This window comes from Typopeltis vanoorti, chromosome 15, assembly GCF_054136105.1.
Source record: "Typopeltis vanoorti isolate ZY-2024b chromosome 15, IOZ_Tvanoo_1.0, whole genome shotgun sequence".
NCBI lineage: Eukaryota > Metazoa > Arthropoda > Arachnida > Uropygi > Thelyphonidae > Typopeltis > Typopeltis vanoorti.
The window spans coordinates 92,823,378-92,841,849 of record NC_143563.1 but is presented as its reverse complement, the minus strand read 5'-3'; the positions used below and the strand labels follow the sequence as shown (position 1 = coordinate 92,841,849).

The window sequence follows — 18,472 nt, the reverse complement described above, 5'->3', positions numbered from 1 at the left end:
CAATAAAATTCAACCGAACATGCTAAAATTCGTAAAAGTGTTAAAACTAAGTAATATATATATATATATATATATATATATATATATATAAAATTAATGTTATGGCAGTTTCACATATGAATATCGGTTAAAGAGAGTTAGCATTTCAACTCAATTGTCAGCTATGCTTTTTTTTATCTTTCGGTTGCGCAATCTTTTGTTAATGCCGCACCAATCATATGCACGTTTTAATAACCTGCCTTTGCTGTCTCTTTCGCGTTAGGGTTAATTACCGTAAAGGGAGAAAAGTCACAAAAGTGAAAAATGTTCCTGGTCCGGGGATTCCCTTATTCAAGTAATATTCACTAATTTCATGTTATCAGTCTGTGGTGTGACAGTATCGGTAAGTGGTGATATTATTTGATCTATTCTACGTTAAAAAAATTTAACCCTGAGATGGATAAGTGGCTGATAAAAAATAAAAAAAAATTATCGCGAATAATTAGAAGAAGCAGAAACAGACTGAAAAAAAGACAGTATTTCATATTTTACCAGAACAGCCCGCATCGTCTTCAGAACCAAACGGTAAGAGGCAAAAAATGTAATATTTGCATTTGATTTTTGCAATATTCGCTGTGTATGTTTTGTATTGAATATAAATACAATAAATATTATAATAATATATCTCTCTATTACGATTTTTTTTTCGAGGGGGGGCCGTGAAATATTTTAATTTTTGCAAAGGGGGCCCTGACATCCAGAAGTTTGGGAAGCACTGCTTTAACACACTCACCAAGCCAGCTGCTCTCAGTAATCATCTATTTTGTGGAGTAGTTTCCCCCCCCCCCCAGAAGTATTCCTCCAATACTATAGCCGCAAGCTTTTTAAGAGGAATGTCAAGAGAGTACGTTTGACCTTACTAGCCCATCACGGCATTTTATTAGCTATGCGTTACTATCACTACAGTGGTCTTCTTAGTGTTAAGTGACCGAAAGTCACAAGATTGTTATTAGATTGTTTATTAGGCTCTATTCACTTTCTTACACTGCTTAGTAATCCATATTTCCAACAGATCCTCCAACTTCTTGGAGAGAAGGGATATGCTGTTTCTGCATAGCAACCCGAGTATGATATCCCATAAGGACTGAAGATTTCGGATATCACTAGCAGACTGTGGAATTAAAAAAAAAAAGCATCGCGAAATTTTAATAAGATTAAAACTTCTTGTGACAAACATTTATTCTCTGAGAAATCCCAGATGCGCAGGCATTATTTTTTAGCCAACGACCTTTACATACCCCTCTTCTATAAATTGACACCCCCCCCCCCCCGATTGATTTTTGCTTATTGTATTATGTGTACAGTGGAACCTCGGTTGTCGAACGCCTCTCATCTCGAACAAATCGGCTCCCGAACCCAAAACGCACCGTTTCCAAACAGGACGAGTTGGTGGAGGAGTTTGATTTTTATCACAGTGAAGTTCCTGTCTCCTAATGCGACTCCTCTAATCCAGCCCATGGACCAGCAGATCATTTCGAACCTTCAGAAACTCTACACCAAAGCACTGTTTCAAAGGTGTTTTGAAGTGAGCTCTGACACAGAATTAACACTCAGAGAATTCTGGAAAAATCACTTCAATATCCTCCATTGCTTAATATTCTTGATAAAGCTTGGGTGCACGTGACTTACATGACCATAAACTCGGCCTGGAGAAAATTGTGGCCAGACTGTATAGCACATACAGAGTCACTGAGGGCTTTGAGACTGAGTATGTTGTTGCTGTTGTCGATGTTGTTGTTGTGTCTCTGGGCAAAAGCATGGGCTTGGAAGTTGGCAATGCCGATGTGGAGGACCACAGGAATGAGCTCACCACGGAAGAACTGGAACACCTTCAGAAGGAACAGCAAAAGACGGTGGTTGAAGAAATGTTGAAGAACTGTTTTCAGAGACGAAGGAAGGGAGGTTCCTAGTTCTCTGATCAAAGAAATGTGTGTGAAATGGGGTGAGGTGCAAAGTTTTGTGGAAAGAGATCACCCTTTTCCGTCTATATTTTATCTATTTATTGTGTTTAATCTTTTTATATAAGATTTTATGCATTTTCATTATTTTTGTGTACGATTTTATACATGAAGTACTGTTGTAAAGGTTTAAATAAGCAATCATCTGGGGTTCGAGAACGGATTATTCCATTTTACATTAATTCTTATGGGTTCAGTTTTCAAACAGCCTTTAGGAACAAATTATGTTCGACAACAGGTTCCACTATACATATAGTTTGGGTCTGGTTAGACAATGGAATATGCAACGTACAAACAGGTCAAACGTCAACTGTGACTAATCCAAGAGATCGTTTGTTAATTTCCTACAGCATTAAGGATTAATTTACCTGTCCCCACAAGCACCGATTAAGAAGATTAAAATGTCTTTTTAATTAAACCTTCAAGGAATTCGAAGCTTCTGGAAGTAGGGGTGCCTAAAGGTCTGATGACCCCCTTCTGACCTGTTCAGAAAAACAGGTGAATGCAATTTATACCCTAGGGGGGGGGGAGTGTAAAAGAACGGGATATTCGGAATTAAACCAAATAACACTATTTTGGCTTGATATCCGTATGTGAGATGGGCAGCAAATGAGTAACTTTTCTAGTTTGTAATATTCAGATGGGGCTGATCATTGCTGTTTGTTGCCACCATGATGACTATTACATAATTAGCACTATTGCTCATTTAGCTTATGATTACGATTCTGCGCAGTGTCAGCGATGAAAATAGTAGAATCTGGAGATGGATGAGATAAGTAGGGAGATGGATCAGATGTGGAAGTTTCTCTCAGAACCGACTGAGTGGCTGTCAAATGTCAGGTATGCAATAGTGGATGAACCAAGTCCCGGTCAGCACCAACACCACTGGTAACAGAACACGAGTAGAAATCCCACGTGTATTATACAGGAAGACATCTCGAGCCATATCTTTAGTTACTGGGAAGTTACAAGGACACACATGAATATGGAAGTCTTCTGAGTTAATCCCTTCTACCGCTTCCCTTTATGTATTATAAATATTTTTTAAAGCGTGCACACCCACAAGGGTTGAAAATGTGCTTCTTATAACGTTAGGAATTGTATACATGAAAATAATGTCTTCATTGGAAGTAGAGAAGTCTCATGATGCGATGTGGATATTCTATTGTGAAGCGACATACCTGTGACGTCACGATGGCTTATGTTCAGATTCCAATGGGCAAAGGATTTGCGTAACACACTATGCATGCGGACCAAAACGAAATTGGGTGTATTATTGAGGTAGTGCGCTATGCAAATAACGCACTACCAACACACGCGCGTGCAGTGTGTGTTAGTTGAGAGACAGAATGGGAGTGCTAACGTACGAAAGCAGCTGTGTAAGACGGCAGGAATAGACGGTGTAGAATTTTGAGATAAAATGTCACGTGAGTAGAAGAGTTCGCTTCTGCAAACTAAGGGGAAAACAATTCCGAAGAAGCGTTGTGTGTTTAATATTTTTATGTTGTCTTCGTGGGGTGGGGTGAGTCCGTTCATTTTATTGGTCATAAAACTAAACTTGATATCACCAATACCACCACGTGCCAAATAGATGAAGGATGGTGTAGGTTAATAAATCTTTACGTTCGATACTGTGCCATTAGTAGATAAGGATCGAGGAAATATTTTACAAAAATTAAGAGAAAATAGACACATTTGAGGAATATTTTGAGTACAAGAATGTCGTTAAGTCCAAAATTTAGATCGCACATAAGAAATATACGTAACAAAACTTATACATATGGAAATTAAAAGGGAAAAGAAACCCTTTTCTCCTTGTATTTCCTTGGTCTTCTTTCTGGATTGGTCAAAAGGTATAATGAGGCTTTCAGTATTATTATCATCCCCAAAGGCTTAAACCTGCAGATTTAACTGTAAAGCACTTTAAGAATTCTTAATTGGGTTCACTCTAAGTATGTTAATCTCTAAGGTACAAGGAGATTAGCGAGCGGATCCTTAACAGGTCATGGTGAATTTTCGCCAAATGTAAACATGTCATACATTCCAGTGCTGTCTGCATGTGGCCATAAACTGCAATTGCAGTCTAATACAATCACTATTTGGAATAAGCCGAACTTGGTTCGTGGACTGACGCTTCGAAGAGGAAGTTCAAGGTAATCTTACAACACTGATGACACATTTCCTTTTTTTTTTTTTTTTTTGATAACCAGGCTGACATACAGTACATCACTTTAGAAGCATTTCATGATACAAAAGCGACTTCCACCGCCTTTGTTTACTCCAAGTTCCTGCCCACTATATACAAACTGACAATAAGCCTTATTCAAGTGGATTCAAGTCTCTTTACTTTCTGCAAGGCTGAATTTTCGTGTGTATTCGACACCCATCCTGCTCTATTATGCATCCTACAAGAGAGTCTACCGAGAAGAGGTATTTCTTGCTTCAACCACAGACTATTGTCTAGACTTAATAAGGTTGTCAAAATGTGTAATACTATAGCGTTTTTTTCAGCTGGTATGTTATTATTTATTTTAGAACGTGAAACAATTTTTATCTGAATTTTGATGAAGCATTCTTGATATACTTGAGGATAAACTACTTCTACTCATGTTGGAAGTTATAATTGGTCTTTATTAACTATAATTAACACAAAACAGATATTTGGATTATAAGACCATAGGTTTCATTCATTGTACAAATTCGTAGACTAATTTCGCTAGCAAAACTGACTAGCTTTGTCAAGACTAAACGGTGAAAAAAACTAATAAATGCGAAAAAAATCAAAGGAAAACAGTAACGGTTAGATAATAAAAATTTGAAGGCACCGCGTGACATGTTATGCGTGAAGCGAGAAACTTCAGCCATTATTATAAATACGCGTTACATAGTTTTTGGCGTACTGTAGTTCCGCTAAACTTAATGAGTTAATAAGATTTTTCCAAATATCCTTTAATATTACTCCTTGGTTTCTATTAAGGTTGTTTCCTGTTCGTAGGACCACTTCTTTAAATATTCGACATCTGTAATCTTCCTCCATATGGCATTGAGCTGTTATCCCAATCTATAACGTGGTTTGAAGTTGAGAAGTGATGCGCCAAACCTGAGGTGTCTGTTCTGTTATGATTAACGTCTCCGACATGTTCCTTCTGTCTAATTTCTAAGCTTCTTGAAGTTTGGCCTATGTAGGATAGTCCACACGTACAAGGTATGCTGTAAACACTTGCATATTTAAAAAAAAATTACATTTTGGGGATGTTAAAAACTGTCTAGTGGTAGCGGTCGGTTTAAACACCACTCTGATGTTATAAGGCTTTAAAATTCTAGCTATTTTATTCGAGACATTACCAACATAGGGTTTGACAATGGTTGAATACGTACTGAGTTGCTATACGTCGTTGCTGGAGGTTGTTATTATAGAGCATTTTATTGATTAGGTTTAGAGGATACCCATTTAGAGACAGAGATTTGAATATGTGGGAAAGTTCTGTACGCACGTCTTCTTTTTCTCTCCAGATAATAAACACATCATCAACGTATCTCCACCAGACTGTTGGTTTTGGAGTAATGTTAGCTAGAAAATCATTTTCTAATTTCTCCATAAACAAGTCTGCACATGTTGTTGACAGGGGACTGCCCATGGCTAGGCCTTCTAATTGTTGCTATACAATGTTGTATTGCAACTCAGCACGTATCAACCATTGTCATACCTTAAGATCCCCTAAAGACAGTGTACCTTTTTTCAAATATGCAGGTGTTTATAGCATACCTTGTACATGTAGACTATCCTACATAGGCCAAACTTCATGAAATCGGATTTTGTTTTAAAAAGTCCCAGAATAAAAGGAAACTTATCATGGAGCGAAGTGACATTGTTTTATGTAGAACGCAGTATTTGCACGTATTAACACTCTACGTAAATTTTTCCAACTGTTATACAAGCAAAATAGTTACACTTTAAAATCAACAATGTTCGTAAAAGAAAAGCTACATTTTCCGACCTGTAATAATAAACAAAGTCAGTTTGTTTATTATTACATTCCAGAAGACAGACTGATTACCCTATTATCGGAATGGATTCTCATTTTTCTGACATGCGCAGTAGTTTCGAGGGACCTCAAATCGGTGGGCGAACTTATACTTCTACTCATTTGAGTTTAATTTAGTTCCATATTTACTGACATTCGCGCAATTAGGATTCTTGGACGTTCTAATCTGATTCTCATTTCACCGGGAATCAGATTAGACCAGATTAGTACCAGTTGCACTAACCCACTGACCCTTCAATCGTTTTTTATTTATTCATGAGGGATTCATGTCAATTTCATGGCTGTTTCGATTGTCACCAGGAACTTTTTCAAAGATAGGCATCACCTTCCCACTGAATACAATGCATTACGTTTTATATTCAAATAACGAAAGTAAACTCCTTTAGAGATTCATTTATATGCCCTTTAGTCGTTGCGTGTAAATATAGACGGCCACCCCCCTTTCATTTCAGTATGAGAGGGGGTGGCCGTCTATATTTAGGCTTCCCTGTAACTAAGTAACAACACGGACTTCATGGCGTTTTAACAAGTTCTTGTGCGGATTGAACACCTGGTTATCGACGCTACACGCCCTGCAGAAAGGAGTGATATATCAACCCCCCGCCTCCCCAAGACAGGCTATTTACTCTGCTCCCTGCAAGGAGTAGAGATTTCCCTTTGAAAAGAAAGGCACTGTTTATTTTACATGAGAATAAGCAGCTGTTCTATGCAGTAAGCAAGTCGTTCTCACGACAACCTTTAACAAGAAAGCACCAGGCAAAAAAAAAACAAAAAAACTTCTTGTGGTCATGGTAGGGTTCGATTATGGGTCACCCACTGCTCTTTACAAAATTCTAATTCTATGTAGCGAAAAGCGAATTCTATCAAACAATATTAAAAGACGTTCATGACAAAGTATTGCAGATTAACTTATTAGATATGAAGAGCCAAAGGCTTCAATTGGAATCGCCGAACTTTATATAGTTTCTACTATATTCAGCATGAAACTCTTTAAGTTTCTTATTCGGCTAAGAAACGATATGGGATGTAATATCCCTTAACTTAAACATTGCAGATTAACATTGAAAATCAACACATTCAAATAGACATCTCGTCTGTGTACACGCATGCGTATTTAGTATTATTGTTGTTGGATCATGAGGCAAAAAACGAAGTACATGGCTTGAAGATATAAGATCGTGGACAGGATCACATGCCTATGTAGAACAATAGCGCACTCAGGATTTAATCTTGGAGGGGGCCCGAGTTGAGTAGACGATTTGAGAATACACACACTACGCACCGCATACGACCTATAACTGAGCATCTGCAACTGTAGAAATAGAAGACACGACACAACATACATTTTAAAAAAGAATGAATTTTAATTAGGGAAAGATTTTTGGAAAATTTTCTAGTGTTTTTTTTCCCTTTTTCTTTGGAGGGGTCAGGGCCCCCTGACCCCTCCTCTGGGTGCGCCACTGATGTAGAAACAAAAAGGAAAGCCACCAACAGAGAGAACTCGAAGGACATGGTGCTGCACCCTCTCACTGAAGAAGCTACATGAAGAAGGTCATTGTTGTTTGCGAGGCAGGAGAGGATATTCGTATTGTGTATGTTTTGTTTTTCGAAATATTTTGTTCACAGAAAAATTCCTTAAACTTCCTCATATCATAATTAGCTTATTACATATTAACATATGAGAGGGGCGTTGGATACTTTATTTCTTCATTTCAGTTACATCGATATTTCTTATCATCCCTTCAGTTGTTTTTTTTATGTGCTTTGTGTTTGGTCTTTGTACATTAATATTTTTTTTAAAATAATTTTATTAATTTAATTTTTTATTTAAAAATAATTTATTGAGGAAATCATCTGATTTAGACACTTTATTTTAGTTGGAACAAATCAGTCTATTACTCCATGCATAATTTTGCCTGTGTTGAAAAAAGTCCCCTCCCCCCACCAAAATTCAGCATTTCCTTTATTCATGGGTTTAGATTATATTCTGGCTTGTTTACTTTTAGCGTATGCATTGTATCGTCGAAAAGCAGAATTGCTAGACATATAAGTACCCTATTATTTCAAAACATTTTTACTGTTTTTAAATAATTATTTCTTTTAAGGGGAATGTTCTTATAAAATTAATTAGATTTACCATTATAAATAACTTTTACGTATCCAAATCGATCACTTAGATGTATGTGAAATTAACTCATATTTCTGTAGATATAATTTTAACACGAGAAATAAAAACAATGGCCGACTCATTTAACATACAGAACTTGGCGGAGGAATATTAAGAAGAAAGAATGCGTAGGAGAAAATTAGTCGTAAAGAGACCTTAGTCACATTTCAAAAGCACTGTAGTTTCTATAGCAACGGCGTGATTATTTCTTCCAAGAAATTCAGTCATAATATTCCAGTGGAAGCTTATCAAATTTCTCAGAGTTAAAAATTTGAATCAAAGTAATAGAACGATGACGTCACATAAATGACTGACTACTTTGTTGTGACTCAGTATGAGTAACTGGTACGCCGTAATAATACAGTTGAATGGCCACAAACGGGAACATACTCACTTTCCGAAAGTAAGAAAGTTACGCGTTAGAAATGCGTGAATGCATAAAATGGCGGTCAATAAACGTTTACGTATAGTTCTCTAACATGAAAAAGTAGACATGAAAAAGTACTTGGTATTAGATGCTCACTACCCAAAGCCTACGTTAATCTGTCATGTTTCGCAATGGATTGCCAGTAATGCAAACTCTTTTTATTTTCAAATTGTCACGAGCCTGCTACGGTGAACCAGTTATGCTTAACGGAGACTTAGTGTTTTGGCCTTGACAACGTCTGTGGCAGACGTTACTTTGTAGCCATCGTCGGCTACTACTGGCACTAATTACGTAATTTGTTCTGCCTTAGACAAAGTAGTACAGAATGTGGGAAAAGAATTGTCTTTGTATTTTTATTGGGATGCTTTTAACTCTGTGTAGTTATTTACTAGAATTATGTACTGTTCTTTAGTATGATATCATCCAAACTATCGTTAAAAGCATGCGGAAAAATGTGTTTTTTACTAGAACTATATAATTCCATTTATTGCAAGTAAATACAAATTTTTATGAATTTCTTTCTACTGAACGAATTTATTTATTATTCTGTTTCTGATAATTTTTTTATACAAACTGATTATAGTATGTAACATTTTGTACCTGTGTTAGTTCCTCAGACAGCATTTTATTTTTATACAGATACTAATCCTAGTATAAATAATGAAATTATTTGATGATATTCTGATTTGTTAATTTATCAATTTGATTTGAATGAACAAGTTTTTACACTTTCATCTTATATTCAAGTTTGATATTGATATATAATAATCCGTCTTAATCAAATAAATAATGATTTAACCTTTTCAAGCACTGTTTTAATTTACTCCCCTATCTAAAAAATGTCTGAATTTTAAATTCTTTTCGCGACTTTAGGAAGGAAAGGTTAGCACTAGTTAAAAAAAACAAAAAAACTTGCCATTTAATACTTTTAAACAAAAACAGATCTATCGAAAAATCTCATCTATTTAGGCAAATAAATAAATAAATAAACAATACCATTACGGCCAAGCGTTATTTGCTAATGAGTTCATAGATTACACTACCCGTTTTTCGATCATCGACCCTCACTATTCGGGAGCAATATCTGATATTGGATATCCCACCCTGCTACTGTAATTTATTTATTTTTTATTTTTTCTCTATCCTGGTAACAGCGACTGACATAAAAGCAAAACGAAAATATGACTTTCGATTTTAAATTATATAATTTTTCCTGAATTTTATACTACTTCACTTCGCATTAAATCTATAGTTTAATTCCGCTGTGTACAGTTCGCATAAAATTTAGGGCGTTATTTTCAACATTGACTATTATAGTAGCCTGCTATTGTTAGATTTGGAGGAACTACGGAACACTGCAGGAATACAATGATCGTGTCAACAGCAGTATTTTTATTATCCACAACAGCAAACGTTGCTATTGATACACTGAAATTACCATGAAGAATTGCTTAACACTTTTGGGACTGTCTTGTTATTCATTGATATTCGTTTTCGTTTATTAAAACCCTTTAAACTACAGAATGACCAAAATCTCCTGTCAGTAAGCCAAGGACAATTATGAATCCCCGCCTACCTCCTGTTTATAATACAATCAACCAAAACAATATTCAGTTACTACTTGCTCAATTGAAATATGGCTATTAAGTAAGATAAATTTCACTTGAGTTGTGGTAGTTTGCGATAAAACTAATTTTTTAAGTCGACCCAAAATATTTCAAATATACTAAAAATACTGATGAAAATATTATTAAAAACGTGTCGATCTTATTGTGCAACTATCAAGCATTGATTTCCTCCCTCCCCCCTCTCTTTGGAATTTGAAGAATTGGCACATCGAGCCAGTCTCTTAGTGATGTTTAAGGAAAGTAAGAATGGAAAACTAACCATGCATATCTATAGGAAACAGTTTTACCCAGATACGTACGGTTAACATTAGGAAAAACCAACTTTTTCAACCATGAACTAGTTACCACTTGGCGTACTTCTGCCTACACTGATAAACCGAAGGCCATATGAGAAGTCCTAAAAAAAACAAGACTCATACTTAATAGTACTAATTCACATTTCGCGAAAATAACCACGGGCCCTTAGTGAAACTGTACCCTAAAATATAAAATATATCCAGTTTCTTCTATTGAATTCATTGGTTAGCTTCCATTAAGTTTTTATTTTCTCCAATCCGTAATTTATTTATTTTTATTTGATTGGTTGAAATATAACAGAATTTCCTCATAATGCAAACCAGTATTATTGCAGTAAATTTATATAGTTCCATTAAGTTCAAATTATAATGTTGTCTAGTTCCATCTGACATCCAAAATTCATTTGATGACAAATCAAGCATATTGTTTTCTTTAATGAAAAAGAAAATTAAATTAAATATCTAAATATAATTTAAATCTTTTTATGTTTCTATTTTTAATTCTATCTTTTCATCTTTAGGTAATTCAGAGCTGTTTCAACATACGGATTGCTTTATACGTTTCGACTCGGAATACAATTCAGAAGCGTAAAGTAAGTTAAAAACATTTTATAAAATTTTACTTTACTTTAAAATTTAAAGTATATCTTAAAAATATATGCACTGTACTATTTTATTCTTCCAAATGTGAAAGATTATGTTGAAACACCTTTTTTAAAAATATATGGTTTTACTTTAAATTGGATGCAGCTTACCTGTAACGATAATAATAAAACTGCTAGTAGTCCCGTCATTTCCATGTTCGGTTATGTGAATTTCACTACAAGCCGTTGAGAAATCCAACTGTGCATATGTTTGTCGTTAAGAAATACCACCATTTTAGAACATTCTCTTGGAAAAATTCCGTGACGTCATCCTGTCTCTTCTTATCATTTTCATTCGGAAACAGAACACTCCAATTGATAAAACGCGTCAGAGTTCTCATCATCTCCGTACCTCTGTGAGCACGGTTTGGCAGGTTTCTAACCGACGATGACCTCTAAAACATCTCCCTCTGGCGGACAAAATCTAGACTGGTCCACCTTGGCGCCAGCATGTTTGTCCAGTTCACTGCAAGTAGCGTTCTACTGAAATCAACTGAACTGTATCATTTTTTCCTATTGTACTGCGTTTCCCTGTTTAATCTATTTTCTAAGCGAACATTAGTTCCCAACAGTATCGCACACTTCCAGAATTTAACTAAAGAATATTAACAACCAGCTGTAGTTACAACTTCCGGTCAGAAACCGGAAGCTGACAAAAAACTAGTATATTTAGTGTGTAGATACCTGCGGTTCAAATAACTGAAACGAAAGAAAAAATAAATATATATATAAAGCTTAATATTAAATTATACATAAGTACTTGATCTCAACCATAACTGAAAGCCTTTTAGCAAATTATTTGCATATAATTTAGAAGCTGCCGAATGTGAGGTACTCTAACAAAATTCAAATTCGAAATTACTTTTAACGTCTGGTTAGGAATTAAGTTTTGAGTTATTGTGATAAAACCGAACTTGTCCGCACATCTAAAGCAGGGGTAGCTGTTTATTGACCCATCTGATGACTAACATGCCGTAAAAAACCGAAAATGATTGAGTGCTGTAGTTAAAAAAAAATATCTCAAGAAGGCCGTGCATGTCTTGCTGATATTACTTGAGAAAATTATTCAGAGGGAGGAAATAAAGCTTATTAATTTTAGAATGAAAGATACTTTGAGACATAATTCGCGTTCCTATATGTGCGTTCAAATCTCTTGTTTGAAATATCTAGGAAGGTTGAGAGTTACTTTATTTTTCATAGGCAAAATAGGAAAATAACTGATCAGCCCTTAGCATTGTTTTTTACACGTTAGTAAATGAATCCAAGGTCACATTTAAGCAAAAAAAAACAACATATTTATCTCAACACATCGAGATAATTGGAGGTCAATACACTTGGAATATTTTTCCTGATTTGAACACGATTGCAATACTATCAATATATCACCATGGATAACAGCTGTACCCAGTGGAAGGAAAGAAAAAAATCGAGGCTTGTATAAGTAAGGGGTTATTACTTGTATAAGTAAAGTAATCGATGTGGAGCATGTTAGTTTGCTGCCCTTCCACTAAATGCTTTGTATCTGTTGTGTTGCACTTTCTTTCATTCTGAACGTGTTAGATGGGGGTTGATGATGCTCGCTAATCTCTAAACTAATGTAATACTCAGTAAAAGGGCAGCAATAAAGGAAGTTGTTGGCATAAGCAACGATTTTGCAGTCCTCTGGTGTGTTAATGAGAAATGAGTTATTCTAACTTCACTAGAATTGTTTGTCTGTGTTGTGTAAGGTTTCAATGCCAGTGATAAAAAAAAGAGTGAGCTCAGTGGGCAGTTTTGCCGAACTCCTTTGCTCATCCGTTAGATCTTAACTTACAAAGTCTGGTCTACTCCAACTAGTTCTGAGATGTATCGGTGTTCCAGGTAGAGCTTTATCGTATACTGAGTGGTATCTAGAGGCATAACGGTTTTGATGAAAAGGGTCAAGCTTACCGCTTTTTATACTCCCCGTTGTCTGAAAAGGAAGAGGTGTTGTTCAAAGTAATTTGTATTGGGGGGAGGGGGGAAGCGCAAGTTAGACACTGCCACAGGCTCTTCATACCGTCGTTACTGTACTAAGCATTAAGCTCGCCCTGTGGGGGTGAAGGGATTAAATGGCGTCTTTGGAAAATAAAATGGCTTTAGGTCTTTTGTGTTTGTAGAGGTCGTATTCGTGGTAGTCTGTAGTTGATGTGGGTGCTTGGCCGCGCGTTTGAAAAGAACTAAAGAGCGAAAGAATGAGGAGATTATGGAAGCAAGCACTTGTTTTGCACTCGTATTCTTAGTACGTCGACTTTGGAGGGGTGTGGGAGTGGCTCCGAGCTGGAGAGGCATAGGAAATTATAGGACGAATCACCATCTGATAGAGTAGTAGTTTGTTTCTTGTATTTGCTGCGTCTATTAATCAAGCGATGGAGTTGAGCGATACTTTCGCACAGATGCTTGATATGATTATTGACAGTCTTTTGTAATAGTATCCCGAGATATTTGGTTTCTGTTTGCCATGGAATTTTAGTATTAAATAGATTAATGTCCCCTTTGGGGGATGCTAATCTTAAGAGTATGGCTGCGCATTTTTGAGGGTTTGCTTGCCGTCTTCAGTCTGAGAACCATTCTTCCAGCATTGAGACACTGTCTTGAAGTTTTTTGTTTGCAAGAATCCTACAAAATATCCCACACAGATATAGGGATATAGAATATCCCTATGGCGTCCGTGGTGGACGTCGTTGGGTTCTGTGGGATATCTGCCATGTAGATTTCGAACTAAATCTTGGTCACTAAAGGAGCCTTGTGGAACTCCAGCCAAAACTTTGCGTTGGTACAGTTGTTCCGTTAATCTTGGCTTGCAGTTTTCTATCGCTAAGCTGTGATTTGATCAGACAGATCATATTCATTCATACGTTGCCTCCAGTGAGTTTGTATAGGAGATCATATTGCCGAATTTTATCAAGAGCCTTCGTAGTGTCAAGGAATACACCACCGATGTGTTGTTTCCAGTCGTATCCTCTAGTAATATAGTCTACAAGTCGATAAATTTGCTAGATAGTACTGGGGTTCCGACGAAGGCCGAATTGTTATTTTTGAATGAAGTTTAATTTGCCCGTCGATTCTTGCAGTCTGGAGAGGATTTTTTTCGGCGATTGAATAGCAGGCTGATGGGACGATAATTTTGAGACAAATGTGAATCTTTTCTCGGCTTGTGAACTGGTATAATGTCAGCAATTTTCCAAGAAGGAGCGAAACATTGTATTCTTTGGATCGCATTCATGTTGTTGACAAGATGCGCTGTAGTTTTGCGCGGTAGCAGTTTGATTTTGTTTGTGATGCCATCCGGACTTGATGCTTTTTTATTGTTGAGATGCTTGATGATGTTAATTATTTCTGCTGGTGAAGTACGGTTAATCAGATTTGAATTATTATTAAGTTGTCTTAATGCGCGTTAACATGACAGTGCATGTTATAGATTAATGTAATGATTAGTAGATTAATTTTAGTAATCTTATAAACTAGACTGATGTTTCAATTTTCGTATGCTAGACTGCACTGTTTTTCCATATTACTTACCATAGATTCTGCTTTTTCAGTATCAGTGTGTGTGTGTGTACCAAACCATGATTGGTTTGTATAGGGGGAAGGGAGATTTGTTTGTTTCTGATATGTTAAAAAACCTCAGAAATATCCTACTCACATGAATCGGAGGCAACCTTTGATAGCCAAATTCTCTTTCTTCAATGGTGACTCCTCCTCGATTCCCTCAGTACCACTTTTAAATTTTTGACGCTATTTAGGGAGAATGTGTGATGTTGTACGGTAAGATAATCCATTAATTTAGTTAGCTGATGGTAATCGCCAACTGTAGTGGCCCGAAATCTTTATGCTCTCATCTGTATTTTTTGCCAAATTCTTTAGGTGGGTAGATCGCCAAGCTCATCTTTTCACGCTTTGTTCCCATGTCGTCACAACTTGTCACTGAATATGGATTTAAGTAACTAGACTACTCGACTTAGAATTTGTTTAACAGCTTTTCCATAATGTAAACTTCTTACCCGTTAATCAGCTACTTACTTTAGCAAACATAAAAGTAAAGATGAAGTCATTTACGGAACACAAATGATTTCACCAAATCTACCTCATCATGCATCTACCAAATACACTTAATCCATAATCTCCAAGTCGATCACATGTTTACAACGATAGATCTATATGCCTAATCATCAGCATGTATACGATTTTGGAGATCAAGCCTTTGACTTTTACTCCCTTTATCTTGTATGCCAGTTTGATAGAGTATTTATTGAGCACATAGCTCATCCTTTATGGGCAGCGGGGTTAAAAGTTAGTTTTTATTCAGTAGGATTGCTTTAGGACGTTTGTACCTCATAGGATTACTTTCATTATAGTCAACTGCTATTCTCATTAGTTGGTTTGGATGGGTAGCTGTTGAGAAAAGTATTTTTAGGCAGTATGTGGAAGAAAAGTAAGGATCTGGTATATATTGGCTTCACGATGCAGTTAGGAGTTCCGAACGAACCGAACCAAAGAGCATGAAATGACATTCTTAGGCGTTCTGGATAGTTTGAAGTTTCTTGATATTAGAAGATGGTGTATGATTCTAGGTGGGTGATCCATGTGTCATTATTGGTCTGATTATTGATTTATAAATAAGTAATTTATTATCTATATTTAGGCAGCTGCGTCTGTTGATTAGTGGGTAAATTTGGGTTATTGCGTTATTTGATTTGGAGTGGATGTCAGATATATGGGACTCAAAGCGTGGTCTTTTATCAAGTTGAATTCCTAGATATTTGGTTATTGTTTTCCATGGGATGATCGTGTCAAATATGCTTACTGAGCTATGAGATGATTTCTTTTCTTGTAAATAGAACCAGCACTTTTTTCAGCATTTCCATCCATTCTCCATTTCTTGAACCAAAGTTCAAGTTCGTTAACTTCATTTTGTTAATTTTGAACTGAGTGATCTAGTCAGAATGTCTGTGTTGATAGTAAGCGGATGTGATGGAATTAGTACGAGAGATATTTGCCATATAAATAAAGAACAATAATGAAGAAAGTGCCTTGCGGAACTCCTGCTGTAATTTTGCGTTCAGAAGATCTGATGCCTTGCATTTTAACTCCGAAGTTTCCGGTTTTTAAGGAAAGACCTCATAAATAAGATCAAATGCCTTGGAAATTTTGCTGTTAGTATAGGCTGACCGTATTTCCTTTAGACAAAAAGACATTGGGATGGCGAAACGGGACGAGGGTTATGTAATATTCATGAAAAAGTAAGAAGATAAAAAAAAAGTTTTATTACATAAATATATTGAGCTTATCATTATTCTTTAGTGACAGAACCCATACAAAAATTTAAGTAGACGTAGAGGGTGGGGGGAGGGACTGTATTTCACCACGATCGTACCATGAATATTTCTACGACGAAGTAATCTTATGCAGCAGATTTCGGTCTTTCAACATCTTATTATAAAACTTCTCACACTCCATGATTCAATTTTTTATTGGGCTATGTTAGTCTTACAACTAACATGAAATTTAAACCACCGGCGTTGAATAACAAAGCCACCGGTTAGTATACAGGCAAAACAAAACTAACGCCACAACAGAACAGACGCTGCGTCTGAGACGCGCAAGTGTTGTCAAAATGTATTTACTATTTTCTCTGCATAAATCACTGCAGATATTTTAGTATCGAACAATGCGACTCCATGGTTATACAGATTACCGGTATCCATGATACTGATATACGATTATAGGTTAGGAAGAATAATTTATGATTGACTAATATTAAAGTATATTTATAGTGTTTATTAAAAACGAGACAAATTGACATTTTTATTAAAACGACGGGCCCGTTCAAAACGGTACGTATGGTCTGCCTATGTTAGTAGCTTACAGAGTAGACCGATGTACTATATTTTATGGAACGCTTTGGTTATGTTAAGGAAAATGGCACCAGTTTGATACTTCCAGTTAAATCCATGCGAGATATATTCCACGATCCAAGAGGAAAGTATTGTAGCTACGTCCAACTTAAAAATGTGATAAAAACCAATTATTATTTTTATTATTTTAAATTTTGACTGGTGTTTTTATTCGTATCGATAATATTTTTCAAATTCATTCCCGTGCCGCCAATTTAGGATATGAACAACCATTCAATTACTTTTTCGTTTTAAGTACATCCCCCAGATCTGAGAGAAAAAAAACAAAAAACAAAAAAAAACCCCATCTTTTTAGTATCCAGCATGTGCCCAATATTATGGGAGAAGTGGTATTTGTTAATAGAGAAGTTTAAAAGGGCTAAATATATCTCTTAAGTGTAGAAACAAGATTTTCTTATTAGTATAAAATTAGCATAAATAAACAGCTAATTAGCTTTAAGTTCTGTTATGGAATTATTGCAAGTCCAGTGTATTTTGTCGTTTGGTTTGTGACGTTTTAATTTCGTCATTGAACGTAGTTGCTTTGTTGGATCCTTCAAGTCATTTTTTCATCCAATGCGTGTTTACTACACCACGCTATTTTTTTTTTTTTTTTTTGTTGTTGTTGTTGTCGGGCGTGTTTCATGAGTGACATTCTTCAATTCATAACAGATAATTTATCGAAACTTCGTGGCAATCAGTTCATTGTTTATCGCTTTTTTAATATGTAATTACAGTACTTCTATCTTAATCCCTTGTGTTTATATATATATAATGTATAATAACCCAAACTAATAGTCTGCATGAACAGAATAAAGACAAGCATATATCAAAAATAAATACGCATCATTTGATTTTATATCAGTATAACGAAACAATGTCACGTGATTCCAAATTAATTTTCATTATTCCATAAAATCAGTTGCAAGATCCAGCTGAATCTTGCAACTGATTTTAGACAATGTAATGTGCTGCCATCTATCTTCAACATGTGTCTCTAATTATTTTACGAATACCGCTTATAGTACTTTTAAATCTGAAACCCTTTATTTATAAAATGTGAGGGAGTAGAGTTTCGAACACCAGTCACTGTTCTCAATTCCACTGACAATTTTTAGAATGGCAGGTAACTAGACATTATGACAAGGACTCGATGGAAGTGCAGGATTTTGTTTGTCCGCCATGATAGAGGGAGGGATGTGGAGTGCTCCCGGTACCATATGGCATTAATTCTCCAACATATCGCTTCGTTCTGAAGGCCAGAGATTGTAATTAGGTCAGCATCTCTAATAAACTGATCGCTCAGCGTATACTTTCTTCTTCCAAAGTGAATTTCAGTTTTATATCTTAAT

The 18,472-nt window shown here is 35.8% G+C and overlaps 1 protein-coding gene across 1 annotated transcript in view; it reads right to left on the bottom strand.

Moving 5' to 3' along the window:
- LOC150098981 (dermonecrotic toxin LspiSicTox-betaIE1ii-like) overlaps positions 1 to 11,423 on the bottom strand; it is a 32,518-nt gene extending 21,095 nt beyond the window's left edge. The window contains exon 1 of the mRNA XM_090405822.1: positions 11,317 to 11,423. Within this exon, the coding sequence (XP_090261948.1) occupies positions 11,317 to 11,361 (45 nt within the window). The 5' untranslated portion in view covers positions 11,362 to 11,423. The remainder of the gene's footprint in view (positions 1 to 11,316) is intronic.
- Positions 11,424 to 18,472: the final 7,049 nt, after the last annotated feature.